Source organism: Lampetra planeri, chromosome 18 (assembly GCF_965212315.1).
Source record: "Lampetra planeri chromosome 18, kcLamPlan1.2.h2, whole genome shotgun sequence".
Classification (NCBI taxonomy): domain Eukaryota; kingdom Metazoa; phylum Chordata; class Hyperoartia; order Petromyzontiformes; family Petromyzontidae; genus Lampetra; species Lampetra planeri.
Window position 1 is genome coordinate 579865 of NC_136124.1, and position 27926 is coordinate 607790.

Genomic DNA, 27926 nt, shown 5'->3' on the forward strand with positions numbered 1-27926 from the left:
GCTGAGAGCACTTTCCCAAACAGCCTCTGTCAGCTACTCGTATATATAGGATCTCTGTGGCTTGTGTATACACACATTCTCACCAATACATATCCAATAGGGTTGTAACAATTCACTCCCCAACTATGGAGAAACAACCCCCTGAGAAGCCAATCAAAACCATCATGTTACCATACATAGCAGATGTTACCAAAAATATTTCCAAAATCTTAAACAAACACAATATCCAGGTCCGATTCAACACAGTACACAAAATCCGTGATCTAATCCCATCTGTGAAGGATGTCATTGCTGACATGCAATATCCTGGAGTTTACAAACTGAGTTGTACCTGGCGGCAGCAGTTACATCGGGGAAACGAAACGACATGTCTCGGACCGTGTCCGCGAACACAAGGAAGATCTGAAACACGGCAGAACCAATTCCTCTGCCGTAGCTGCCCATTGCTATAACGCTGTGGGCTCGCGTGATATTGTGTTTTCCGAGACCAAAGTACTCTGCAAACGTTCGGGCTACTATCAAAGGTTTGTTCATGAAGCCATCCAGATATATAAACATAGACATAACTTAAACCGAGAAGATGGATACAAATTGAGCAATCATTGGAAGGATGTTTTTAACCAGGTAAAACCCTCACTGCTTTCTATCATATCTGCCGGGTCCGGGTACTGGCCTATTGGTTCGAGTTAACCCCCCCCCCGCATCCCCCCTCCCCCCGCATCCCCAGCTCTCTCGGCCTCCCACTTCCAGCCCCGCCCACTTGCCCCCGTCCAGCTTCACGTCCCTCTCCTAGCGTCCACGCAGCGCTCCCCTCCCCCTCCCCTCTCTCTCCCCCCTTGCCCCTCCCTACTCTCTTACCTATGTAACCTCTTACCCCGGCATCTCTCTCCCACTTCAGCAAAAAAAAAATTGGTGTGGTTTTCCACCTGATGATGATTGCTTGTGTTGCAATCGAAACGTCGTGATTTATTTTATTTTATACCTACGTGACTTTACCGAAAGAACCAAAAAGTATGGATTCCTGCAGTCACGAAAACTTAAAATCTAGATTCAAATCTCAATGAAGAAAGGCACCGTGGAACTGTGGGGCATGGCATCAGGAGGCCTTCATCCAATAGTGGATAGAACATGGCCGACAGTGATATTGTTAGAATAATATTTATGCGAATACACGGTCTTATATAATTGCTGTGCACACATTCATTTAAATACATCCACGATGAATGCAGGAAACCAATTGGCGATGTTCACGACAGATTGACATTGTACTGAGTCGATCCAAGAAACAGGCAGACACTTAGAGACACTTGAATTCGAATGAGTTTCTTACACGTTGCCAATGTCCAGAGATGCCAGCAATGAAAGAAGCTCTCAGCAAAGACAGGAGATGCCAACAGCCAAATGTGCCATCACATGCCGGCTCTTATTCAGTGCGAGGAGCGTGCGTGGCTTGCAATGTGCTTTTGACGACAAACGCAAAGTTTTTGTTCCCAACGCTTGCCTGGGGATGGGCTGTCGAGGTTGCCTCGACGGTTGAAGCATTTGCCATCATTCCTTTCACCACCTCAGCGTGCGTATAGATTCCTAGTGTGTGGCGCTTTCTCTCTCATGGCTTTTGGTGGAACGTGGCAACAGGCGGCCGTGCTGACCATGCTGTTTGGGAGTTGCCAACATCTCGTTTTTCAGGCTTGGCAGAGTTTGTCAGGCCCACAGAATGTCTGGGCCATCAACAATGGTTGCTGGGAGCCACAAAGCGTCTGCTGAAGAGGAGTGTTGGCCCTAAGGATAAACGTTGGACGAAATCCAAACAAAAATATGGATTTCCATAACTGAATGTTGGCATGATTTAATGGTGAAATTTTAGCAAAATCGTCTACACAATGCAGATATGTTGCAATTTCCATATAGTAGCAGAATCAAGAGAGATGATGGTGGGTCGGGGAGGCTTTCATCCAGCAGTGGACTGATCATGGCTGATGATGAAGATAATGTTAATAGTGGTGCACACTGGTCTGCCCTTAAATCAATATTTTACCACGACGGAATCCACTCATCCACTCGTGCATTCGAACATCACAAACCACTCACCAGCCTTGGGAGGGCACCGTGTGCAGGCAGTGATTCCCCACGCCGCTCCGATGCTTCCGCAGCAGTCGTCCTGCCTCGTCAACCCGAGCAGCGGCTTCAGACACTGCAGCCGCACGCGCGCATCGCCACACACGTGCACGCTCCGTGAGGCTCGAGTGTTCACAACAGTGGCACTTCTCTTGAGGTTAGCGATGCGAATACTCAACAACAACGACGATGCGTGGACTAAGCAATCGATCGCCACCACCCAGCCCCACGTCAGCCGCCACTTGGCCTCGGCAGCCTGAGAGAATAACTGAACAGGATTCGCACACTGAGACTTCAGCAGCGCCGTCGACGAGACGAAGGGCCATATTTAGAGTTACGGCTCAGATCAGGCTTGAGTCGCTCAGTTGCTTGCAAAGACGTAAAGAGTGACTGAGCCCAGGTTTGGTTCAGGCTGAGCTCATGGAAATCCTGCGCATGGCTGGAACTATGCTCGAGACGACTTGAGTTGAGTCGGCTCATTTGAGCCACAGCCACGCCTGAGCCAAGCCATTGCTAAGAATAGGGGCATAATAATGTTCCTGCAGCACACACACAATGCTGACTGCATGGACGCTGGCTCGCAATGAGTGGTACCTGCTCAGGGGGAGCCATACAAGGAACGAGTATACAACAAACCTCAACTCACACGGAGACTGACACATCACTAACTCCTGATAAAACACCAATATGTATTCACACCAATATGTATTCACGGTTGCAGCAGTTAGCATGAGTTTGAAGCTTTGTGCAGGATGTGCATGCATTCATATCTAATGCGCGACACTATTTTATGATATTAATTGAGGTGTGTAAACGACACGTTGATTCATTGATTAATTATTTGGTTCTTTCGGTTAAGTCACGTCTAAAGATAAAATAATAAATTAAAATAATGGCATATTACGACGTTTCGATTGCAACACAAGCAATCATCATCAGGCATAAAAGAAATAGCAACAAAAATCTAACTAGAAAACTATAGACAGACATACAAGCAGACAGACATCACAAGGGCACACAGAGAGAGGACACATATCGGCACAATGAGAGGGGTCGTTTCTGTGACGGTCCCTTAAATATAGAGAGGGGGGGCGGGGACGGAGAGAGGGAGGGGGCAGAGAATAATTCCTGCAGTCACAAAAGCTCCAAAATTATCATTGATTAATATTCATTCTGAAGGACACAACACATGCACCGGCTGGCACGTGTACACGTCAATGTGTTTCTATTTGCATTTGCTGTCAGTAGTGGGTTCACGTAACCCCTGCAGCCACTAGAGGTGCTACCATGAAATGGAATGTTAATCGGAACAAAAAATAGATTCTTAAAATCACCCCCACTACCACTAATATCTAGCACAGTATAGTGCGTTCATATGATAGATGAATCGCTAAGTACCTATTAAAAGATTGGCTAAATATCCCAATGCAGAGCCCTCCTGAAAGTCTTAAGAATCAACAAAGCTCTTGTGGAAAAATAAACATCATTATTGTTTTTACACTCCTGTGTTATTTACTTTGGCTGGAGTGGAGAGATCTACTGCTCAAGAGTCGAGGAATGCAAATATGTGCGAGTTGGATGGAACCTTTAAAGATGTTTAATTCACAATTAATTGCACGGAGACAACAAATACTGATAGCGACTTTAGTTAGAGGTTTGACTTTGCTCAAGAAAACCCAGCAAAATGTTTAAGCTTTTGAAACAGCCAAAAGTACAGGTAGATATTGATGCAAATTAACAAGCGATAATTTACAGCTGTTTGTGAAATCCATTGCTGGATAGATAGAGTGTTTTCGGCATACAATTGCCACTCGTGTAATTTACTTAACTTCCATTCGATTGAAAGCTTTCGTGACTGCAGGGATTCATATTCTTGCTTCTTTTGGTAACCACAGCAAGACATGTTTTTCTTGCTGTTGTTTTTACACCTGATGATGATTGCTTGTGTTGCAATCGAAACCTCGTGAGAATGTTATTGTTTATTCTTATCATTTTATTATTTCCCTTCTACATGACTGTACCGAAATAACCAATAATATTATTACTTAACTGCACTTCAGCACGCTGGTCAGTGCTGGTTAGTGAGAGAGAACCCAGGACCAGCTCACATATAAGTTACCACCAATGTTAGCCATGGCTGGGATTCATTCTCGGGTCACTGGGTTCATAGCCGCAGTGTGATAGCCACTGCGTCTCCAAAACACCACGTATACATATGTTCCACACACAAAAAACATTATTAACATCACATTTGCGCGATCCAAGTACCAGAACAAGGAAACGGTTTGCCTGGCAGGTTTCCCAATAGCACCATGGTTTGTTATGATCATCACCGTGGACTTAAACGCATTATGAATGAGTATCTACTGACAACAGTAATGTATACTGGTGATGCAGAGCACATTCTGGGACCGATATTTCAAATGCAGCGCAAATCCCCAGGCAGTGTCACATATGCCCAATTTATTAAAGTATCCCAAAATCTCCTGGGTGCTCGCTCATCTCTTCAAAGGTTCAATCTCCTTCTACGGATTACTGATAGAAAGGGATCCTCTGGGTACCGCTTCCGTTATTGCCAGACGACCACATGAAGGTCATGTTCACACTCAAAGTAGCATCTTATGAGACAGTCGGCCACTCCGGTGGACACAGAGGAACAAATTAAAACGAAAAGTTTCCTACACCCACCTAAGCGAATGTTAAAGTTTCCTTAAGAAGTAAACACATGCCTGATTCTAATCCAAAATGTGTTGCTTTGGGATCCACCTGGCAATGATCTCATGTAAATGCGAATGGTCCCGAGTTATGTTTTCCACAGACACACAATATTTCCTTCAGTTGTAGCTGGCAACGTCCTGGTTATAAAAGGTCGACTCAAGGACGTAGCCAGATGCCTGAGGGGTCAGAACTCTGACCCCTCAACTCTGACCCCTCAGCTGGCACTGCTGAGATCTTGGGTTTGAATGGAAGTAGCTGCCCATGAATAATCCAGGTAACCAATCGTAGTGGTCACCAGCGGCTGCACACAATATAAAAAACTATCACGCAAATTTTTTTTTTACGTTATTTGAACACACCCAAGCTCAAATACTATGGCGTTGTCATATTATGTAAATCTACAGTCGGGTAGGTGGGAATTCCACCCACAAGTGTGTGGATAAATTATGCCACTTATATGAGTCTCAGAAGTAATTTTGTAATATTTTCTTCCTTTAGTTGTTCTCTAGCAAGGTTTGATGCACCACTCTGAGATGGTTCCCAATGTATATGTCACCTCGTAGCAGTATGCTGATATCGTAATAAAATAACATTTGGAAAAAGAACAAGTTAAAAAATCTAGGAAACTCGCAGAGAAGCACATGATCATGTCACGCTGCATGCATTTGATCCCATCAGATCTCGGATATTAAGCAGGATTAAATCTGATGAGTATGTGCTTGGATGGGTGACCACCAGGGCTTTTCAGGTGTTGTAGTCATGGGGCTGTAAAGGTGGCCAGGATATCGCAATTCTGAGTGTTCACGTCTGTAGGTTTTCTCTGAATACTCTGGCTTCCTCACGCATGGAGCCAAGCAAGCACTCGTCAATAGTATCATTCACACATCGAATTCAGAACCCGCCTGCTGAGCAAGAAACGTGCGACTCACTGAAGCCCTCCTGGGTCCACAACCGACATTATCAACAAGAAGCAACGTGCATCTTGATTGTTGATGCGGCAAAACAACCGCAACAACTGAAAGTGCGAACCCACGACAATAAGGAACGTGTCAAGAGCCCAGCCGGCTGCTCCCCCACAATAACAAAGCCCCGCCGTTCCCCCCACACCCCGTCACCTGGTCGCCGCTGAACTCGCGGAAGCACCTTCCCAGCGGCGGCGTGGCCGCGGGGATCCTGGGCTGCTCGTAGCCCGGCAGGTGGAACGCCTGGTTGTCCAGCTCGCCAACGCTCTTGTCCTGCACGTACTGGATGTGTGGCTGCTGCGGCGGCGGCTCCTGGCGCAGGATGGGCTGGTGGTGCGCCACGCGGGGGAACTGCGGCGGCTGCTGCCGAGGCTGCGGCTGGGGCGCGTGCTGCTCGGGTTGAGGCGCCTTGTCGGCCAGCAGCTGCTGTAGCGTCACGTCCTCGGAGAAGCGGGCCACCTGGTGGATCTGCACCGACGCCTCCGAAGGGTGCTTCACGTGCACCTTCACCAGGTCCGGATGATTGGCCAGGGAGGCTTGGACGTGAACACAGGATGGGCCCAAACGTCAGTTTGCAAATTTGAATGCATACGTAAAACATTCCCCCGTGTGAATCTACTCCTGGACGAATGCCTCCCCACACCGTGGTCAGTCATAGCAGTTTGATTGGCCATACTTCACCACTCTGATCAGTGCAGGTTGGTGAATATGGAGGAACAAAACGGGTTTACATATCACTCGCCTGATTCATAATAGAGGTTTTTGGGGTTAGATCGCGTAAATATATAAGTGTGTCGTTAAAACCCGCCACCACCCGACACAGCCAACTAGTAAGGGTTGTCACGTAAACAGAACGTGGCCAATTCGTCACTAGGACAGCACACCGGTGTGTTGGGAGAGCCAAGCCACAACATTTACAATCTGAGTTCGACGTTTCGCCAGTAATTACAACTAGCTTCATCTGCGGACCTTGTAAATTGACGTAAGATGGTCATTTTCAAACGGCGCTATATGAAACAAAATGTAATTGAATTAAATTAAATTTGATATACACTGAACGTATATTTGTCCTTGAGTGTTTATTTGGTGTCAAAATAATGCTTCTACAACCACCAATTGAATAACTGAAAGCGTTTCCATACGCGGTCACGTCTGTGTATTGCGCTAAAGCACAGATTTTGGAATGTGCTAAGGCACCATGCCATAATGTAAAGTGGGTCAACGCGGACATTATTTAAAGAGATCAGCTTCATGCCGAATCGGTGGGGTAGGCCATAAGTCTCCCACAAGCACTGGCATCACTCTCAGAGTGCGATGAACAGTTCCCCAGTGGTGCTGCAAGGCTGCTCGATTGTGTGGGGATACATGTATGGTAAAAATAAACTATCATCCTACACTTATAACTGTGTCAAGCTATGCAAAACACAGGGGATGCTGCCACGCTGTAATTGTTCGCACGCCAGACTCGCAATCCAAAGGCGGCCGGTTCGATCTCGAGGCGCGGCAGTTGAAACGATGGTGGCAAGTTTCTTAAATGCACGCCCCCCGACACAACCTCTGTACATCCATCAAAATGAATGGAGATGCCACAGTTGGTCGATCATCATGTCGTGTGTGTCGGGGTAAAGTGTGAGTAGCTCATAGCTCTTACAAGACGTGTTGTCAGTGTGGGACAAATACTCTCTGGCGGGACTCTCTAGAGCTCCTCCTCATGTAGGCCCCCACCCACCAGCAGTGCAGTGGCATAAGCAAGCAATTCCATTGCAAGCCACAACACTTACAATTCCTATATCAGAGTGACGTCGTGGAAATGGATATAAATTCTCGTGGTCAATTAAAAAAACCAGCATGCCAAATTGTGTTCCATATTTATACCGAATCTCTCAAATGTTGATTTAAAAATAAAAATATAATATAACTGATAGGTGCAATGGAAGGCAGAGACATTTCCCAGAAATCTCTCCTAGCACACGCCTGCTCACATTTGAATCCCCGGCAATTAATTTCCAGGAACCTTAAACTGTGTTTATGAGTTCAGACATTTAAGTAGTTGCTTCCAAGAAAAAAAACACATCGAGCAAAGGTACCACAAAGCCAGTGTTTTGGAAAGGGCAAGGTTAATGCGGTAACTATTATCAAGCATGACAAAGTGCAGATTCCAGTTCCAAGAATAAGCAAGAACGAAACTGCTGAAATAAATACAGCCTTGAGTGTGGTCACCGCAGCTATCAATTAAAAGAACTGTGTGATAGGTCCCATCCACCAAGGCAGCTGTCACCAAATATGATCCCTCCTAAGCAAAAAAAATATATAACTGAAATGGTTTCCATATGGATCGCCGAAATAGAATCACTGGAAAATTTAGAGGTTGATTCAGGAAAAAAGAGAGAGAGAAACAAAATATGCTTCGGTGCAAGGATTTTTATTTTTTACGGTCAAATGTGTGACCTCTTAAGCTTCATGGCAAATTTGCACCGAGAGGGGTTTAAAAGCATCAGCCGCATCAAAGAAAAGAAAAACATAAAGCTGGCACACCAGTCTACGTAGTAACCCCCCCCCCACCACCGCCATCCCATTAGGCATCTGTGCCTAATGGGATGAGGTGCAGTTCAAGAATTGCTTCTGTGGGCTTAATCGAAGCGAGTTGTCCAGGGCTGAGCTCCGGAAAATATGTCCCTGCTCTGACCCCGCCTCCTCCTCCCAGTGTCTGGTGGTGTGGGGCAACGTCGCAGGTGGGGGAGGGGATATACGTTGAGGCCCCCCAGGAAATATTCCATGAGGAATTAAGCCCTGACTATTGCAGTACCAAAGGAGTGATGCCGACTCCACAATCCACACAGTGAAGAGTTGTAGCTGCTCAACTGACGTGGGTGACATTTGCTATGTTTAGACAGCATACAGAATTGGCGAACTGTAGGAATTCTTGCGGTTTTCGTCTCCAGCCATATGAGTTGTTATATGTCAAAATTGTAGATTCTATCATTACTGTTCCACTCAACACTTCTTCAACATGCAAAAAACACCGCTTTTCAGATATAAACACACTTCATGGATGTGTGTGTGTAAATGTTGCCAAAGTATGCTTGCAAAATAAATGTTCATCTCAGTGGATTCCTACATGAAAGTTTGAGGAATACGTTAACCTGCTACAATTTCATTCTTTGGGTCTTTCGGTAAATTCACATAGAACATTTTTTTAATAAAAAACTACTACGTTTCGATCGCAACACAAGCAATTGTCACAGCTTCAAGTCAAGATTTCTGCTACAAATTGATCAGGTGTTAGTTATTATTTTTTTATCGCGGGTATGATGTTAAATTTCATCCGGCGATGATGTCACCTAAAAAGAACCACTGTTGAAGAAGGCCAGGGGAAACCATCAGTGTCTCTTTCCTTCTCCAGTTATCGCTCAGAAAGTATTGGAGGGAGTTGAGGAGTGGGGAGCTGAATGGGATAGGGAAGAGGCAACTTGAACCATAGACCTGCAGCTGGGCCAGAGAACTTAAGAAGAATACGAAAAAGAGAATATGCTGGTTGGTAAAACATAAATTCCAATATTTTTTAATTATCAGCCTATCGAGGGGGCTGGATGACTTCATAGTGAGTGTGCACACAGAGTCAGTGTTCTCTGCTCGGGTATGGCAATATGTTCAGGAGCTAAATGCCAATGTCGAGGTCTGCTCGCCACGAGAGGGCTTCAGGAGAGAGTTCATGTAGGTTGGATATTCCTCCTCTGTCGAAGGAGCGCAGACTAGGGTGGTTTGCTATGTGGTTAATGGCGTTGAATGGCCACATTGGCACTGTCATTGATGTTCTGATGCGCTTGATGGTTCACCGGTGTCCTAGAGGAAGGTCCAAGCCAGGAGGTGCCATGTCTGGATCTTGATCGAGATTACCAGTGAGTAGAGAAAGCGTTCCTGAGTGTCGCTGATGTCATTTGCGAGATCAGGCTGCTGTGTACCGGCCGCGGGGCCAGATTCAAGCAGGAGCTTGGGGCCCTCACAGTCTGAGGGGTGACTGAAAATACGTGGACTGCTTTATAACGGTGAAAATGCAATTCAGTAGCACCGTGATGAATGCTGATGGCGATTCGGCCATTAAAGTCATCGCATTGCGACTCGATATAGACCCCAATTGAAATACTTTTGTTGCTTTTATTTGCAATCAGTTTTACAATTTGTATATCACATTAAAATGCTGGAGCTAAAATATCTAAGGCGAATAACAATGAAGTGTTTGAAAATGGGTATGGGAAGTGGAAAAAAAACGTCAAGGAAAGGAACCGAATATACACAGAGGGGCCCCCACAACGAGGACAGCCCCAGGTGCCCATTTAACTGAGTATGGCCCCGTGTACTAGTGGCAGAGTCCACGTGCCAAACTGAAATGTTACCCATCATCACATTACCCTAGCGTCAAGAATACAATGATCAGCGAGATTCCCCTTGTAAACAGATCAAGCATCTCCACTCACTGTTACCTGCTTAAAACGTGGATAATTAATTATGTTTTATTCAATGCACGTGCAGTTCGATAGGTTACTCCAGTTTTGGAGCCAAAAACATATGATTTCCTGGTCTGCCCAAGTATTTCGTTCCAAGTATTTGTGAAAGCTGTATCTATGTTTTACCATATGTGGTGAAAAGTCATCTTTTGCTTGAAAGGAATTTGACATCAACTTTTAAAAATACTCTAGCCACTGTTGGGATTTTGTCCAGTGATACAGCCATATTAATCACATAATCTATAAGCGCATTTGCACACTCATAGGGAGCTCACGAGCCCTTGGGGTTGAGTTCCTATACAACTCATGTTGTAGTGTGTGGTTGTTTCTTTCATTCTCTGCTGAATACTGTGTGACATTAGAGTCTGCAATTGCCATCACTCTTAGTCATTTCATCTTCAAATACCAGAGCCATCAGACACTGGTGATGGGGTGTCTGTTTCCAATGCGCAGTAAGCTGTGTGGCAGCTGCAAGTTGTATAAATTGCTTCTGGCATACAGCGGGAGAAACATGATATGCCGCACACGGCAGCGGACAGTTGGCCTGCAAGGCTAAGAGGACCACACAGGCGTCAAATGTAACGCGATGGCACCACAGATGGCCCAAGTATGTGCCACTTCCTTCGAGGAGAGAAAATTAGGAAAATTATAGTTTTAGAGTTTGGTTTCTCTCCTCTGGGGCTAAACACGTGGAGTGATAAAAAAAATATCCTTAAATTAAAAGCGATTAATGTAAGTTAAATAGACAGTTAGACAGCCTTTCTGTCCACATCTCAGCGCAGCAACTGAGGACTTTCCAAACAGAACTGTTTAAGTTTTGACAGCGGCAGCAATAGCCTTTCCCCTACAACAAACATGCGTTGTGTGATTTGGACGCACACATTTACTGTTGTTGCTTCATTCCACATATTCCGTCAGGATCCTCCTGAGAAAATCGTTAAGACTCTTTGCCACATGCTCTTCACTGCAGCAACCAAGGCCACCTGTCAAAGCCTCCAGTCAACTTCCATTCAGTGGGTGATCCCACCTTCTGTGCTGATGCCCCATACTGTTTGGAACTGATCCCTGGCTCCATCCCATCTGCACTGCTGACGATATACCCCTGTCAGAGTGTGGCTTTAGACCTTCCTCTTCTACAGCTTGTGCCGTGTCTCCACAGTGTTGTTGGGTTGTCCCGCGTATTTTTCGGCATGATGTCCGACGATCTGCTGCAAATGCCTCTTTAATGCCTTCGTGCTTTCCTATTCCTAGGACTGACTGTAGGTAGTTTGTTTGAAAGGATTTAACCATGGGTTGATAACTTTATTTGCTTCGTAATCGTTGAACTGCACTTGCGGTATCTGCTTTTATAGTTTGCTTTTTAAACCCATATCTTCATTGATATCATTGTAATCTTAATAGTTGTAATCTTAATCGATTCTCAAAAAATGTAAGCAAAGAGTTTGTTTCAAAGACAAATGTTGGCCATATACATCTCGCCAAATGTCTCAATCAGCACAGACATTATATTCCCAAGCACCCGGCTTTCCCATTTCACCTGTGCAGCCACCAACCCTCAAACCAATAGACCACACAATAACGCACAGCCTTCGTGAAACAATCCCCCGCAGCATTTTAGACATTTACAAGGGGGCTACTCCTGAATCTATCCACTGACTCGATCACGAGCCTCGATAACAACGCCCTGAGAACGATTGTTTAAGGGCGCTTTATAAATTTAAATTATTATCATTACAGGAACACTGCTGATCAATTACCCATATTTAATCGTGTGGCAGGCCACGTAGTAGTTTTATGCCAAATTCTTGTCATTAACCCTCCACCACATCATGAAATGTCGTCCCCTATGTGTATAGCATCTCGAGATATAATTACCTTTGGACATTTTTTGGGATTGGATTTGTTTTGTAAAACTATGATTATTATTAATCATAATAACAATTATAATCTTGATTTATATATAGCGTCTTAATCCTTCAGACAGCATCTCAAGGTGCTATACAAGAACAACGATGATTTCTAAGCAAATAATACGGAGGAAACTTTAAAGATTATAGAGACCATCCACAATGGGCTAGCACGCAATAATTACGCCTTAAATTAAATACGGATAAATTTGGATAATATATTAAAACCAAAACACACCATCTAGGAAGATGTATCCACTCCAATCGTATAAGGGGGAACCTGCATGATTAATTTTATTATTATTTATCTTGATGGTAAAGTTGACATTGAGGAAATAATTACAAATACAGAGGCCAGATGATGGCAATGGTACCTAGACAGAATTCAAACCCAGGTCATTAGGATTGTATTCTGGTGATTCAACCAATATGCCACCACTCCTTACACTCACAAAGTTCCACAGCAACAAAGGCTGCTAAAATGTGCCTGTAGGCTGCTGTGACATCCCCATGTCGTGCTCTTTGAGGCCATATAGATTGGTGAATGCTTATTGGCATGGCAGGCTCACAGGACAGACCCAGATGTTGTGGGTCAACCCTAAACGAACACAAACATTCCCCCATGTAGCCTTCGTAGAGTGTTGTTGCAACTGCTGTCAGTGGGCACATACATGGGGCAGGATGGTGTAGCCAGTAACACACCACTTGAATAGATACTAATTTAAGACTGAGTCTACCTAGAGGAGACTCAGGGTTGAGTCTGATACCAATCGGGACTGATCTTAGCCATGGACGTGAATCAAACTCGGATTACCGGATTCGTGGTGCAGTGCACTAAGCTCCATCCCACATGACGCAGTACACATGCACACATATTTACCTTGGGAGAAATTTCCGAGAGTGGACAGCGGAAAGGTGAATGTGGAGGAGCCCTTCCACCCATTACTGCCCGCGTCAGCCACTTCCGTTGAGTTGGGGTCAGCAGGAAGGTGGCAGAACTTGCCCGTGTATCCGGGCTTGCAAAAGCACTTTTCCTTGGTTATGCAGTGCCCCCCATTTTGACACGGGATTGAGCATACCACTGTGTGGTAAACAAAAACAACAAAGACAAACAAAAACACACATTAGAGTGAAGCCAAATAAGAAAATAACGGTACACCACGTCACACACAATTGCCTCAATGTCTCAAGCGTGTACGCACACAGTTTGTTAAAGATGTGCAGTGGTCAGAACACGACACAATCATTCTGACAACCGGAGTTGTATTCGCTGGTGAGCTATATCTGAAACTGGCCCTTGCCTCCTTTTTGCCAATCTGCATTGACCAGAACGGTGAAGTATGGTCAAAAACGTCCAAGACAGACGTGGCACGAGGAGGTATTCATCCAGCAACGGACTGATGAAGGTTTGTACATTGTCATGATTCTTGTTATGAAATAATTAAGTGGCTTGGTGCAATAATATTGTTCAGCATTTGAAGAATATGAATTAGAATGTGTAAGTTAAACTAAAACAGGAAACCCATCATGGTGAAGGGGTTTGAAGGTTATTTTGGCAAAGAAAGTATGTGTGCATCAATCAATCAATGTCCTGTGTTGAGACTTAACAAGGGCCAAGTTAAAAATAATACTGGGCTTACAAGGCACTTCACCTAAGTCTGGATTATATGAGATAATTTCCTACAATTGCATGTTTTTTTAAGATTGTTTGTCTAAATTCCTAATGCAAACTGCTTGCAAGTCATGCATTTGTGGAAGGTTTTGCTGTCAGTTGTTGGTTTACAAAGAAACAACTGAGACCTGACCCAGAGCCCAAAGACAGCACAGAGGCACATTAGTCGAGGAATGTCTTAAACAGAGGCAAATCAAGGTAAACCTATCTCTTCTAAGAATGCCCTTTCATGCTGCAGACGACGTTTTGCTGTATACCTTAAAGCACTGGGGAATCCACATTAATCATCTCCAGGTGATGGCTTTGAATGTTCAGCGATCAACTTCATCAACATTACCAGCAATGTAGCTCTAAATATGTTTTTTACACAGTCTCTTTCGGTTCACGTGTGTTCATTTCACTGTTAGACTAAAATATAGAGTTTACTTTCACATGCACCTAACTTTTACTGGTGTCTCTTGCTCTCAAATTATATTTATACTGGTTTTTTTATTCGCGCGTGTTCCGTTTTTACAACCCTTACATACTTCATTTGTTACCGGTGCAAAACTCCTCGTGGAGCCTGTACTCCCTCTGCGCAATGTCGATGTGTCTGCCTTCATTCGGTTGTTGCTGTGCTCACGACAGCACCACGGATCTCAATTGTAAAATAGCTGGGCAACTGGCTAAACGGGACCTATTTCGTTATAACAAATAAAATAAACTCAAACTTTCAAGTTGTACCACATGCTGTTTGGCATGATGTCCGACGTTGCACTCCACGTGCCGGGAGGGCTCCTTTAAAAATTGAACTGAAATTCTGCTTGTTCAGAAACTGAAGTCGGTTTACAGCCGTCAGCGAGTACGTTGGGGCGACAGGTCCGCCCCATCACGCTGCTAAACAACACGCGGTGCGACGAGGGACACACACTGGAGGGATGTATACAGCAACAACAACAGCAACAACAACAACAACAATCGCCACTAAGTGGCTGTGACGTCACCACGACGCTTGTATGCAGCACAACACACACAATAGTTCAAATTAGCTCAAGTTCGCTTTTAAAACTTTAAAAACAACAACTTTATTATTTAACGAATGTTTATTTCAGGCTTTCCATATGGGACACTTGTTTCACAGTGATATACTTGCGCAAACAAAACACACACCATTCGTAATTAACAAAGGCCTTACAAAAACACGCAATCGTTATCAACCATGATCAATGAAGGCCTCCCCAAGCCTTCGCAATCTCTTCCTCTCCTGTGGCACAATGATGCCCCGAGCACCGACTTAGGAATTGATTTCATCACTCGATCGCTCCCCTGGATGCTTTCCATTCCTTGGCTGCCAAATTATTTTAGACCATCAATCATAATCCCTTTGAGCTACGCGTCACGCCCAAGCCGACTTACTTTTCCTCACGGTTTGAATGATGGCAAAGACGCGACATGAAACAAATGAGATACCTATTGGGCTATGACCCATCTATCCCTCGACAGCGCGGAAGACCAACGACGGGCCCGGCTGCCTCTTTGGCAGCGATATTGCCTCCCTCCTCTCGCCTCACGTGGGTTCACCTTCCCGTGAAAGTGCCGCTCTAAATCACCGCTACAAGACAGCTACAAGCCCTCGCTGCGGAGAGGCTGTAGCGACGTCAGGAAACCGCAGCTTTCCCCGTGTCAACAGGCGATTCATCAGGCGCGCCGTGCGTGCTCTTAGCGGCTTGCTTGGCACAGGCGGAGTGTGGGCCACTGCGGGGCACGTCGTGGTGACCTGCTGTCTCTCACAAGCCGCGAGTGCTGTGCCAGGTGAAGTGCCTGTGGCCAGCGTGGTGGAGGAACGCTGCAAGCCCATCTGCGGCGAATTTACATTTGTGAGAGGGACAAAATGTATTCGTAGGTCTCTGCAATATTCCCTTCAAAGTGAACAGTTTAAGTGTTGCACCGCAAGTTGTTCGGTTTGATGTCCGACATTTCGCTCCATATGTTGCAGCACCTTCAGGAACTGAGTGTTCTCATGCTTAAACGATCATTGGGTGGTGTTTGTCACCTTTGGTGGGCCGAGTTTAAGTCAGTGATGGTAATTGTGTATTGCTAAGGCGGGGACCATTCTCTCCTTAAGACCAATTATGACTTCTCAACAGGTTTATAAAATACAAATGAATGTTAAAAACATTCCCATGTGAACCGGGACACTGCATTAAGAATGTTTATGAGATGAAACAAGAAAAGAAAAGAGTCACTATAACCTAAAGAATCCCTATTTTTGTACAAATAACGTAACGTCACACTACTCCTATACATATAGTACTGCATTCAATTGTAAAGCTAATCCCGTAAGCCGCACGTGCTATTCATATCTTGATCACCATACATTTTTTGACTGCCCCTCTTTGGATATGAACATCAGTCACCTCTGTCGAGCGAGAGCTCTCATTTCATCTTCCTGGACACGAAGTATTGGTGGCACATCAACTCGCAGCTTGGGGGCTGAGAGAACGAAAGTCTCCCAGAGAGGAGCAAAAGGTTTAAGCTTTTGTCACGGTGCCTGTCAAAATGCTCATTGCCGGTGTGTGCTCAGGCAATTAATAATAAACAAAGAACGCAGGGGCCAAAGGTTTAGTTGGTTTGAATTTAATGCTCGCCGGTTTGTTGGCATAGTAAAGTTAGCAGGCATATGCCTCAGAAAATTAGCTCCATAATTCTCAAAGGGCACCGAGTTATAGGAATGCGCTTAACTTTCACCCATTCACAATTTGGCCACGTTCGTGGAAAAAAAATGCATCTTTGTGTGTGCGCACAAACACGTAGAGAAACGAGTTATGAGACCTTGACTTTTCGGTCAATAAATGTTCTAAATTAGGGTAATAGGCATGCGTATGCATACCACACTTACGAGACCTTGAGACCACTGTAGCGGCCTCATTTTTCTACGCTGACAAAGGATCTCGGGGGCTTTCAAAAGCCTCTTAAGGTGAACGCTTTTCCATTCCTCACTAAGTGAGGCCTAACCATCGTGACAAATGGGGGTTGCCACTTTTGACGAACATTCCTAAAAAAGTCTAAATAATAGCACAGAGTAAATGCGCCAGGGCCGACTGCAGCAATAACCAATTCGGCTCTTGTGGACACAGGGACCCCTTTGTGCGAGCACGGTTTGCGTTTCCCTAAATGTAGCTGGTGGCGACGAGCGCGAGTTTGAAGGCGACCTGTACGTTTTCAATCGGCTGGCGCTGAATGACGCAAGTGGTGTTCCCGCGTGACACATACGTGACACGTGCAACAGCGCCCAGGACGGCAAAAAGTGTTCATGTTTGTTTGCCAAAACGGTCCTCCTGCCACTCCGGGGGCTTGGCAATGCTGCGCATGACAATCGCACGAAACGCGCCCGACGATGAGACGCCCCAAATTAAGGGGGCAGCCTCAAGGTTTTTGTAGCCTCCGGCGTAAGTCACTGACGGGCTACACTCGCAGAGAGATAGAGGCACCGACGGGTGGACGGATGCCCAGATAAAATGGGATGGGTGGACGGACCTGCGCGGGCAGGCACAGACAGACAAGGAGAAGACCCTCAAGGGTCCACCAATGCAAACATATGAACAGATGGACAAACAGATAGATAAACGGGTAGGTAGACATACTGACAAACAGACAGATGTTGGATGGAAAGATGAACAGACAAACAAACAGAAGGCAAATACAGACCGAGAGACAGACAAAAATAGACAAGACATTAATGGACAGACAGATGCGTATGGACAGATAGATAAGTGGGCATACGGAGAACAGATGCTCAAGTCAGACACATCAGAAAATATCCATGCCGACAGCCCGTCCGTCGCTGGCTCACCAATGCGGAACCTGGCGCCGTGTGGAGGGTAGATCATGCGCCCGTGCTCGCTGATGAGGGTGGTCACATTGCCCTTGGAGCAGCTGTGGCGGCATTCTCCGCGCGAGCAGTCCAGCGTGCAGGTGGTGGGCGTGAACACCACCTTGATGCGCTGCGGGACTGGCGCGGCACCCATCGTGAGGTCTCCTACACCGCGCAGAGCCGCACGCCGTTACAATCGGGGCGAGGCTCGAGCAGACACTGGCTGCGAGTGCTTCAGTCAAACAGGATTTTTGTTTTTCCCGGAGATCGTCTGAGGTTTGCCTCTGGTCCTCTTGATTTAATGTAAGGGCGCAGCCCCGCAATTTCTTGCTCGTGACATTGCTGGCAGAAGAGCCTCCACTAAAAGGAGCTCTCGACAAGCCCTCTTGGGTACCTCTCTAGAAGGTAAAGTGTTTGTCCGCTTTTCCACACTGGCCAAAAGGCTTGCATGAGGTGGGGTACCCACACTTGACCCAACCAAATGCCACCGACTGACCGACTAACTGTGGTTAACCCATACTCTTTGGCTCTTTCGGTAAAGTCACGTAGGTATAAAATAAAATAAATTAAATGAAATCACGACGTTTCGATCGCAACACAAGCGTCCGTCATCAAATCTTCTAATCTAGATTGTGGTTAACCCATATATGCTGCTGGCGGCACAGAGGCGGGATGATCCCACGTGGCCATTGTCGAGACTGCTGCGTCAGGGGGTCGAGTTGAACCGGAAGCCTCTGGGCTGCGCGACCAGCGGCACCTGTCATGACACTCCTGTGGCGGCAGCATCCCTTTACTGTGAAGTGTTGCTTTCCGAATTCTACAAATGCTCAAGATGACTTAGCTTGGCTCTGATGTTTGGGTGTTTCCGCAGAATTCTACGAACGCCAAATATGATTTGCCACGGTTCATCGAGTCTTCTTCTTGGTTCATCGAGTCTTGGGCATTTCCACTGAATGCTCCAGTTTCAGAATAAGACTTAGTTTGGGTCTATGTCTTCCGTGTTTCCACAGGATACTAAGAATCATTAACATGTCAGTTTTAATTAGGCAACTTTGCAGTGATCCATAACATGCTTAATTATTTAGAACTCTGCTGTGTATTGCATTCTAAAAAGTTTTATGTCAAAAATAATGACTATGTCTTCATACGTATTCATGCTACCAGTTGGGTAGCTTTTTTAGATAAGAGTATGCAGTAATATCTTCACGTGATCAGACGTTCATTTGCATGCATAGGCAAAAAGAAATAGCAATTAATTATTTAAATAGTAGTACTTTACCCTTATCTTTCCTTCATTCAGCTGTGTCCACTCTCCTTTGTTAATGGCCATGTTTCTGATCACATGTCACGGCAGGTAAAGCACATTGGCTAAAATCTTTCATCTTTAGCCAAATTGGTATGTACTTGACTTAAAGCGTCCGTGACTTCAGGAATTCGTGATATTGTCATTATTTATTTATTATTTTCTATCGACGTGGCAGGTATCATAATGCTTAAGGTCAACTTGCAACTGGGTAATCTTACAATGTTTTTTTCCAAACAGTCATTCCCTTCAGCATAGATCCGCTGACACACAGAACAGATTACGGATCTACCACATTGTTAGGCCTGGATGCTTCATAAGTAGCCAATTGGCAATCATTTGCCGTGCCAAATTCACATTGAGATGCCTATGCCCAATTGCTGATCCTGTCAATAAGGTGCCAGGCCTGCTGTCCACACGTGGCCAGAGCTCGCGACTCCCAGTTCCGTTGCTATCGGCAGCCTCACCTCGAAGAATTTCAAGTCGCTTTGAAAGGGCGTTAGATTTACGGTGCCATTGGACACTTTAATGGGCAACATCCTCGCCAAGTCACGTGACTTTCGCCTCCCCCCGCGTGGAAATTTTTAACGCTTAAGCTGTCCGTGGACATGTAATCTTCCTAAATCCCGCCATAATGTGCAACAATGTGCGGGTGACAGGCCAATTGTGAGCTCATCCGAAGATGAAAGAACACAGTGATCAAAACCGCTGGAGTCGATTACGAACTACATGGGATTAATTATGACACAAAGCGGAAATCAATGCCTCAGTGGGAGAAAACTATTATCTTATTATTTTTAGGACAGCAATTATAATGTATTGCAACAAGATGTACCTCATGCACTTCTTTTTCGCAGAAAAGGTTCAAGCTAGCAACTGTAATTATAAATCCCGTGCAGGCTCTGTTAGCGACCTGAACAATGTTAACAAATGATATATTGCTCAACAAAATACACTGAACTGGAAATAGTAAATGTTTCCAAATGCTTTGGTGTTTTAAACAAAATAACGTCTTTCTCTGTGGCAGCGGTGGAAGCTGGATGGGACTCAATTTGGCGGGCGTGAATGGCAGTGGCGCTTACGTAACGTGCCCTGTGGCAGAGAAGCAGGGGCAAGTGGGATACAATGACGCGAGTGCCCAGAGTTCTTTGTTGCTCTTTTTTCCCTGGTGCACCAGAGCCAGACGTATTTGGGCGACAGGGTGGCGCAGAGCTGACACCCGTCGTGCCTCGCAGCAAAGCGGACCTGGGCTCGATGCGTGACGCGGGCACCTTCCAGTGCGGCGTTTGTGTTTTCTCCCTGTCACGTGTGGGTTTCATTTGGGTTCTCTGGTTTCCTGCCATAGCTACAAAATAAAAACCATGCAGTGCAACTGGGATTTGCCAAACATCCCAATGCTGGAAAAATATCTGAAAATTACTACATTTGGACTACACATAGCAACATCCCTCCCTCTAAAGCCAAGACTTCACAAGACCCTCCTGAATAAAGTGTCTTAATACTTACTGAGGCTTTCCTGGTTAAACAAGCATAGTGATAATAATTGCATAGGGTGAGGAAGATATGTGACACAATAAGACATAGGTTCTAGTTCAAACTAAGTCTATTTGTTCAACCAGGGCAGAACTCAAGAGACCAAGATACTCTCATTTGCAAGCTCATTTGCAAGCATGACCTGGGGCATTAGTTTAACAGCAGTGGGTGGAAATTGCGATGTATAATCCCAACTACGTAATTTAGGTTCAGATTCCTGACAAGGTTACGCCTTTAAGAAGTGGATGACATTGTGTGTGTTATGGATCTACATTCAGATTGTCCAATGCCTTAGCTTGCCAATGTAATAGAGCTGATGACGAGCAACAAGCCTCGGAACATTGGTCCCGTGTCAAATGTTTCCATTAACTTTTTCAAAAGCGAGGTTGCAAATGGTCCGAGGTGAGCATCTTCAAGAAAGGTGACGTACCCGAACATCAGCAACATGTGAGATTTCTCAGGATACACACTCATCAAATACAAACTTGCAGAGATGGTGAACGGTGATCTCGGGAGTACTTGAAGAGGTACAACTCAGGGCAATGCACGTTGTCTGCGGTACATCTCAGTGTTCTTGAGATACGATCATGAATCCCCTGACTTACCTGGCAACCTCAGCATTGTGTCTGTACCAAATACAGTCTGGTTATTGTGTGTAGAAACCCATTTAACACTGATCAACACTAAAGACCACCCATTTGGGAGAAAAAGAGACAACCTTGCACTTTTTTTGCCAAAGATTGGCAAAAACTCAGTACTTTTCTACCACTGCATGAATCACAGTGAAAAGGATGTTTTTATCCTCATGTGCTTTTGTACAGGGACACTGCTGTGGTGTTATGGTTAGAGCACTGGACTTAAAATGCGGACGTTGAAGGTTCGATCCAATCTCCCAGTGCTGCAGTCGAAACGACGGCCACACTTGGTCAAAACTTCTGCTTCTATCCACCCAGCGATATCACGAATGGGAACGTCAGTCAATTGGCAAGTGGCGTGTGGTGGGGGGTGAAGTGTGAGCACTCCCAACTCCTCCCACGATGGAGTATTGGCCATCGCGGAAGACTCGGCCAAATACGCGCTTCAGCTCCCTCTAAAATGGAGTATTGGCCATCGCGGAAGACTCGGCCAAATACGCGCTTCAGCTCCCTCTAAACGTGGCCCTTCTTCCAGTGGTGAAAGCGAGCAAGTACCTTTCTGGGCTGCACCTTTACGCTCGACTTTGCTACTCTCACCGTTGCTTGCGGTGGCGTCCATTGGCTGATCGTTTTGCGGCGCCTGCCCAGCCGAGGGTTTCCCGGGGGCCACCGCCAACACTCGAGGCCCGGATTGGGGCAGGGCCTGCTGGGCCTGCTGGGCCTGGGCCCCAGGGCGGGCCTGGACGTGGGGCTGCGCCTGGCGGTGCACTTGCTGGGCGGGGGCGTCGCGCCCTGTGATGCGTGGCCTCGGCTGCTGGCTCCGCGCTTGTGCCGATGTCTGCGCGGAGCCGCCCGGCGCCAGAGACACACGCGCCACGTTGCTGTGGGGGCGAGGAGGGGGAGAGATGGAAGAAAGTGGGAATGATGTGAGTAGAATTGTTACGTAAGTTTAACGGTCAAGCCCTCTCTGATTACAAACATATTCCCCTCCTTTGGTGTGTGTGCCGGACCCTTCGGCCTGTCTTAATGCTCTCACACAATATGCGTTTTACTGAGGTGGCTAGGAGATGGCAGGATAGTAATGGATTATTTTTGTAGATATATTTTTTTTCATTGCAACATAACGTGAGCCCCGGTACATCACGCCGTCTAATACAATTCGGCACGACGTGAGCACACAACAGGGGGGGGGGGGAGGAATATAGGGCCACTGCTCCAGCCAAGTGGGGACCCGTGCAGGGGGGAGATGAAGATGTAAGTGGGGAAGTCATGGATTCTTCAACATATCAGTGCAGAGATTTGCATGTTACACTCTTCAACATATCAGTGCAGAGCTTTGCATGTTACACTCTTGCATTCATGAGCATTCCTCTGGGTAATCCAGCGCCCTCCAACATCCTCAACACTTCCAATGGAACTGGACAAACTTTGCATCGCAGAACCATTCGGAAAAAAACGGCTCCACACTCAGTGTTTTTCCTGGGTTAAATGTGCGATTGCTTTTTTATACAATACAAGAAATAGTTGAGTTCACCTAATATGACTTTTGGATTGGTGACCACCAGGGCACGCCAGGTGTCACGTGGGGCTTACGAGGTGGCTTTGCGAATAGCAGGACCCAGCGTCAACCTCCTCGTTTTCACCATTAACTCTATTTTTCTTTCACGCAAAGCCACGAACACTCACTGATGGAATTAGAAAATGTCCAATGCGGAACGCTCCTGAGAGAGTCTCGAAACTCACTCGAGGCTCTCGTGTGCACGCAATAAAAATGAGGGTACAGGTTTCCCTCGCTTTATGCGGGAGATGAGTTACATAAAATGAGGGCGCACAAAGCGAGATCGCACCGAACGAGACAGCTGCTTGCAGAGTCGCACATCCAGTGCAGTGCCCACAATCGTGTCCCACGTCCGACCGCATAGCCGCATAGCAATGAGTTAAAACCGCACGTAGCGAGTTTTGGGTAGAAATCATACTTACATGTAATGCTAGAGTACTGAGTATAATAATCTCAGACTGCCAACAGTTCTCTTCTTTGTTTTCACTTCCCAAATACGTTTTTTTCACAAGATTCAGATATATACGTTTGTTTTAGGTCAAGCAAACAAAACGCAACGACCATATGATGTCAAGGACGACGATGTCAAATAGAATAAGGAGGTATGTGTGTATGAGTGCACTATACATTTTCTCACACACATGTCAAATGTCGTCTTCCATCTGTTTGGCACTCTCAGATTCCCCCAAGATCGGGGGGGGGGGAGGACACAGCCTAAGCTCTACAAGCTATGAAACACATTTACACCACGAAAATAAATTCCACGAAACGTTTTCAACTCTTTTAAGGCTGCTACCAGAGAAATACAGTTCAGGTCTGCCAATGGAGGTATAATAAAATACGCTTTGATTTGCAGTGTTTAAATGCAACCAAAATTGCATGTCAAGATGCTGTGCAAGCAGTGGGACTTGTGGCTTATAGAGATGGGGGGTGGGGGGGGGGGATTTGTACAAATATAGAGGGTTTTTTTTGCTGAAGGGACAGCAAGCCACAAACAGAGAAGAATATATTGCGCCTGGACTTAACAGGCGCAGGGAGTCGCCAGCACAGATGACTTAGGAAGAGGGATTTACACGAGACGGGCAGCAGAGGGAAAGGAGTGACCTCCCACTTTGCAAAGGTTTACTGGGGACTTCAACATAAACCCTTGATGAGTACCAGCCAGTACTTATAAAAAGCATGTCTAGACACTTAACCTTTATATAGTTTTTTTACTATTGTAGCTTCATTTTAATCAACTACAATGACAGCAGATACGAAAACCCAATAGCAAAAGACACAAATTGTAACTGAATGAACATACATTAATCAGATAAATATCTAACACCCAAAGAAGGCGTCAATGAGTAGCAGCCAATATGTAGACAATTTCTCTTAAAAATAAACGTTAACACGATTGTAGTTTAAGGATTTTTTTAGAAACCGTAATGACACCAGATATAAATGCGCAGCAGAAGCAGAAAGAAAGACACGTAAGCTAGATTAAACAAAATAATAGAAACATAAATATACATTTCTGGCTGCCAAGCGGCAGCAGGGGGGAAACGATGTTTTATTAAGAAGCTGCAGCTGGGCACTCATCAGGACCAACGCCACCATCACGTTTCGGCCGGTCCCCGGCCACCAGCCGTGGCTGTTCCCTTGAGTAACGGAGCGGCATGGAGGCATGGGGGGAGAGGAGGAGGAGGGTAGAGGGGTGCAGGGAGAAGTTCCTGCTTAGAGATCGCATTCACACAGCCAGACACTCGCGCCAATGACTTGGCGCGTCTAATTGTGCTGAAAACAGGAAGCATGCTAATGGTGACGCCATGTGAAATCGACGTTATTTATTTATATGTCCGCTTATTTATTTATTCGTTTGTCAGCCGGATCTTTGGGTTTTGATGCTCGCGCTGCATGCGCACATTTGGAATGTCCGATGGGAAAGTGCGCGCGTGGATCCGTGCGTGCGTGTGTGGGTACGTGCGTGCGTGCGTGCGTGGATCCGTGCGTGCGTGTGTGGGTACGTGCGTGCGTGCGTGCGTGGATCCGTGCGTGCGTGTGTGGGTACGTGCGTGCGTGCGTGCGTGCGTGGATCCGTGCGTGCGTGTGTGGGTACGTGCGTGCGTGCGTGCGTGGATCCGTGCGTGCGTGTGTGGGTACGTGCGTGCGTGGGTGCGTGGTGGGTGCGTGCGTGGGTGGGTGCGTGGGTGGGTGGGTTGTGCAAAGTCAGAAATATAATGCGATGCTATTAAACGTGTGGCCTATTTTCAATTGATAAATACTCTTCGTGTGAGTACAAAGTGTTTTCAGAATTTACATTGCAAAGTTGAATCATTAGCAGTGATCACCTATTCACTGCTGAATGGAGGGTTCTCTACATCACAGTCAGCCTTCATGGTCCTACGGTGCTACGATCCATCTTGCTCCTGCACATCGAGCTGATCTCATGACTTCATCTCCATTGGGATCATCTCCGCAGAATCACCAATCTCTTCTGTTGGCAATCAACCACGAGCAATGTGTGCTTTCCAAACTCACTTTTTCGAACGGCCCATATTACGTCTCTCTGACTTGTGTATGCTCTCTGTTATCCATATGCTCCTCTTTCTTCTAGCAGTGTACTGGGATTACAAACATGCACATGCCAGTCTATGCACTTTTCACCTTTGTGCAAACAGAATCAGAATATGTATTTTTCCTGGAGAAACCCGATGAGCTGTAAAGCTCTTTTGCACAGATGTCCAGTAGGGGCGGGTCAGCACGTTACAACAGCAGCAGCAGCAGCACAACAACACGATTAGGACTGTGAGCGGTGGAGATGACTTAGGGTGGCCTTTACTCAAGAATATAATGGCTGGTGATGAAAGTGCAAACAGAATAGTCTGATAAGACAATTTTACAATGACACAGGTTTGACACTTTTGCTAAAAGACATGTTTTTTCAAAGTGCCCGTGTCCCACTCGTATCCACTCTATTTATCTGGCCTACGTGCTGTGAAGAAGGTCTATTGCCTGACACGGCACCTTCGATATACTTTTTCCTTTTAAGGCCAGAGTGCTATTGACAAATGTGTTGAGTTATTTTGTTTCTTGTGCTTGTGCACCACTACCAATGTAGTATTACCAAAACACGAATGGTATTTGATTACTTTAAAATATTACCTATTTGTAATGTTCAGTGATTATGCACGAAAATAATAAGCTTGGATGAATATGAATATTCTCACGTATAAACATGCAAAATAATAAAATGCAACCGTGATTTATATCATTAGATTATATGCATGGGTGAAGTGTGCATAAGTGAGTACATATGTTTGTGCATGTACACGTGTGCATGTAAATGCACAAACATACACCTGGCACCGAGAATTAATACTTTCCAATACAATCAGCCATGATGGCAGCTCCTGTGAGCGAGTCAATTGAAGTAAATTTTTTTTCCTGAAATAAAACCCAAGTCTGCACAGGAAAGGCCGGGGAATGGATGCCACGTCGATTTCTGCGCAAGACTCAGCGCCGTGCATCACACACCAGAGGCAGATTATATCACGCGCGCACACTATTCTAGCATCTGCGAAACAATTTATTGACGCTATCTTTAACAATCTCCCACAGAAACAATGTCGCATATTTTGTGTGGGAGACAGCCAAAAAACCGCTGAAAAGGCGCCACTTTTACGCATTGTAATAAAAAAGGCAACGCTGCTCCGTGGCTGCTCTAATCGTTTGGACCCGCATCCCGCCACACGCATCCCGCCACACGCATCCCGCCACACGCATCCCGCCACACGCATCCCGCCACACGCATCCCGCCACACGCATCCCGCCACACGCATCCCGCCACACGCATCCCGCCACACGCATCCCGCCACACGCATCCCGCCACACGCATCCCGCCACACGCATCCCGCCACACGCATCCCGCCACACGCATCCCGCCACACGCATCCCGCCACACGCATCCCGCCACACGCATCCCGCCACACGCATCCCGCCACACGCATCCCGCCACACGCATCCCGCCACACGCATCCCGCCACACGCATCCCGCCACACGCATCCCGCCACACGCATCCCGCCACACGCATCCCGCCACACGCATCCCGCCACACGCATCCCGCCACACGCATCCCGCCACACGCATCCCGCCACACGCATCCCGCCACACGCATCCCGCCACACGCATCCCGCCACACGCATCCCGCCACACGCATCCCGCCACACGCATCCCGCCACACGCATCCCGCCACACGCATCCCGCCACACGCATCCCGCCACACGCATCCCGCCACACGCATCCCGCCACACGCATCCCGCCACACGCATCCCGCCACACGCATCCCGCCACACGCATCCCGCCACACGCATCCCGCCACACGCATCCCGCCACACGCATCCCGCCACACGCATCCCGCCACACGCATCCCGCCACACGCATCCCGCCACACGCATCCCGCCACACGCATCCCGCCACACGCATCCCGCCACACGCATCCCGCCACACGCATCCCGCCACACGCATCCCGCCACACGCATCCCGCCACACGCATCCCGCCACACGCATCCCGCCACACGCATCCCGCCACACGCATCCCGCCACACGCATCCCGCCACACGCATCCCGCCACACGCATCCCGCCACACGCATCCCGCCACACGCATCCCGCCACACGCATCCCGCCACACGCATCCCGCCACACGCATCCCGCCACACGCATCCCGCCACACGCATCCCGCCACACGCATCCCGCCACACGCATCCCGCCACACGCATCCCGCCACACGCATCCCGCCACACGCATCCCGCCACACGCATCCCGCCACACGCATCCCGCCACACGCATCCCGCCACACGCATCCCGCCACACGCATCCCGCCACACGCATCCCGCCACACGCATCCCGCCACACGCATCCCGCCACACGCATCCCGCCACACGCATCCCGCCACACGCATCCCGCCACACGCATCCCGCCACACGCATCCCGCCACACGCATCCCGCCACACGCATCCCGCCACACGCATCCCGCCACACGCATCCCGCCACACGCATCCCGCCACACGCATCCCGCCACACGCATCCCGCCACACGCATCCCGCCACACGCATCCCGCCACACGCATCCCGCCACACGCATCCCGCCACACGCATCCCGCCACACGCATCCCGCCACACGCAT

The 27926-nt window shown here is 47.1% G+C and overlaps 1 protein-coding gene across 1 annotated transcript in view; it reads right to left on the bottom strand.

Moving 5' to 3' along the window:
* Window positions 1–27926, bottom strand: part of LOC144723440 (latent-transforming growth factor beta-binding protein 2-like) — a 135100-nt gene that overhangs the window by 82177 nt on the left and 24997 nt on the right. The window contains exons 4-8 of the mRNA XM_078602201.1: window positions 21801–22084; window positions 17712–17897; window positions 13088–13288; window positions 5949–6331; window positions 2089–2191 (exon numbers count right to left, since the gene is read on the bottom strand). Coding sequence (XP_078458327.1) covers window positions 2089–2191; window positions 5949–6331; window positions 13088–13288; window positions 17712–17897; window positions 21801–22084 — 1157 coding nt within the window. The remainder of the gene's footprint in view (window positions 1–2088; window positions 2192–5948; window positions 6332–13087; window positions 13289–17711; window positions 17898–21800; window positions 22085–27926) is intronic.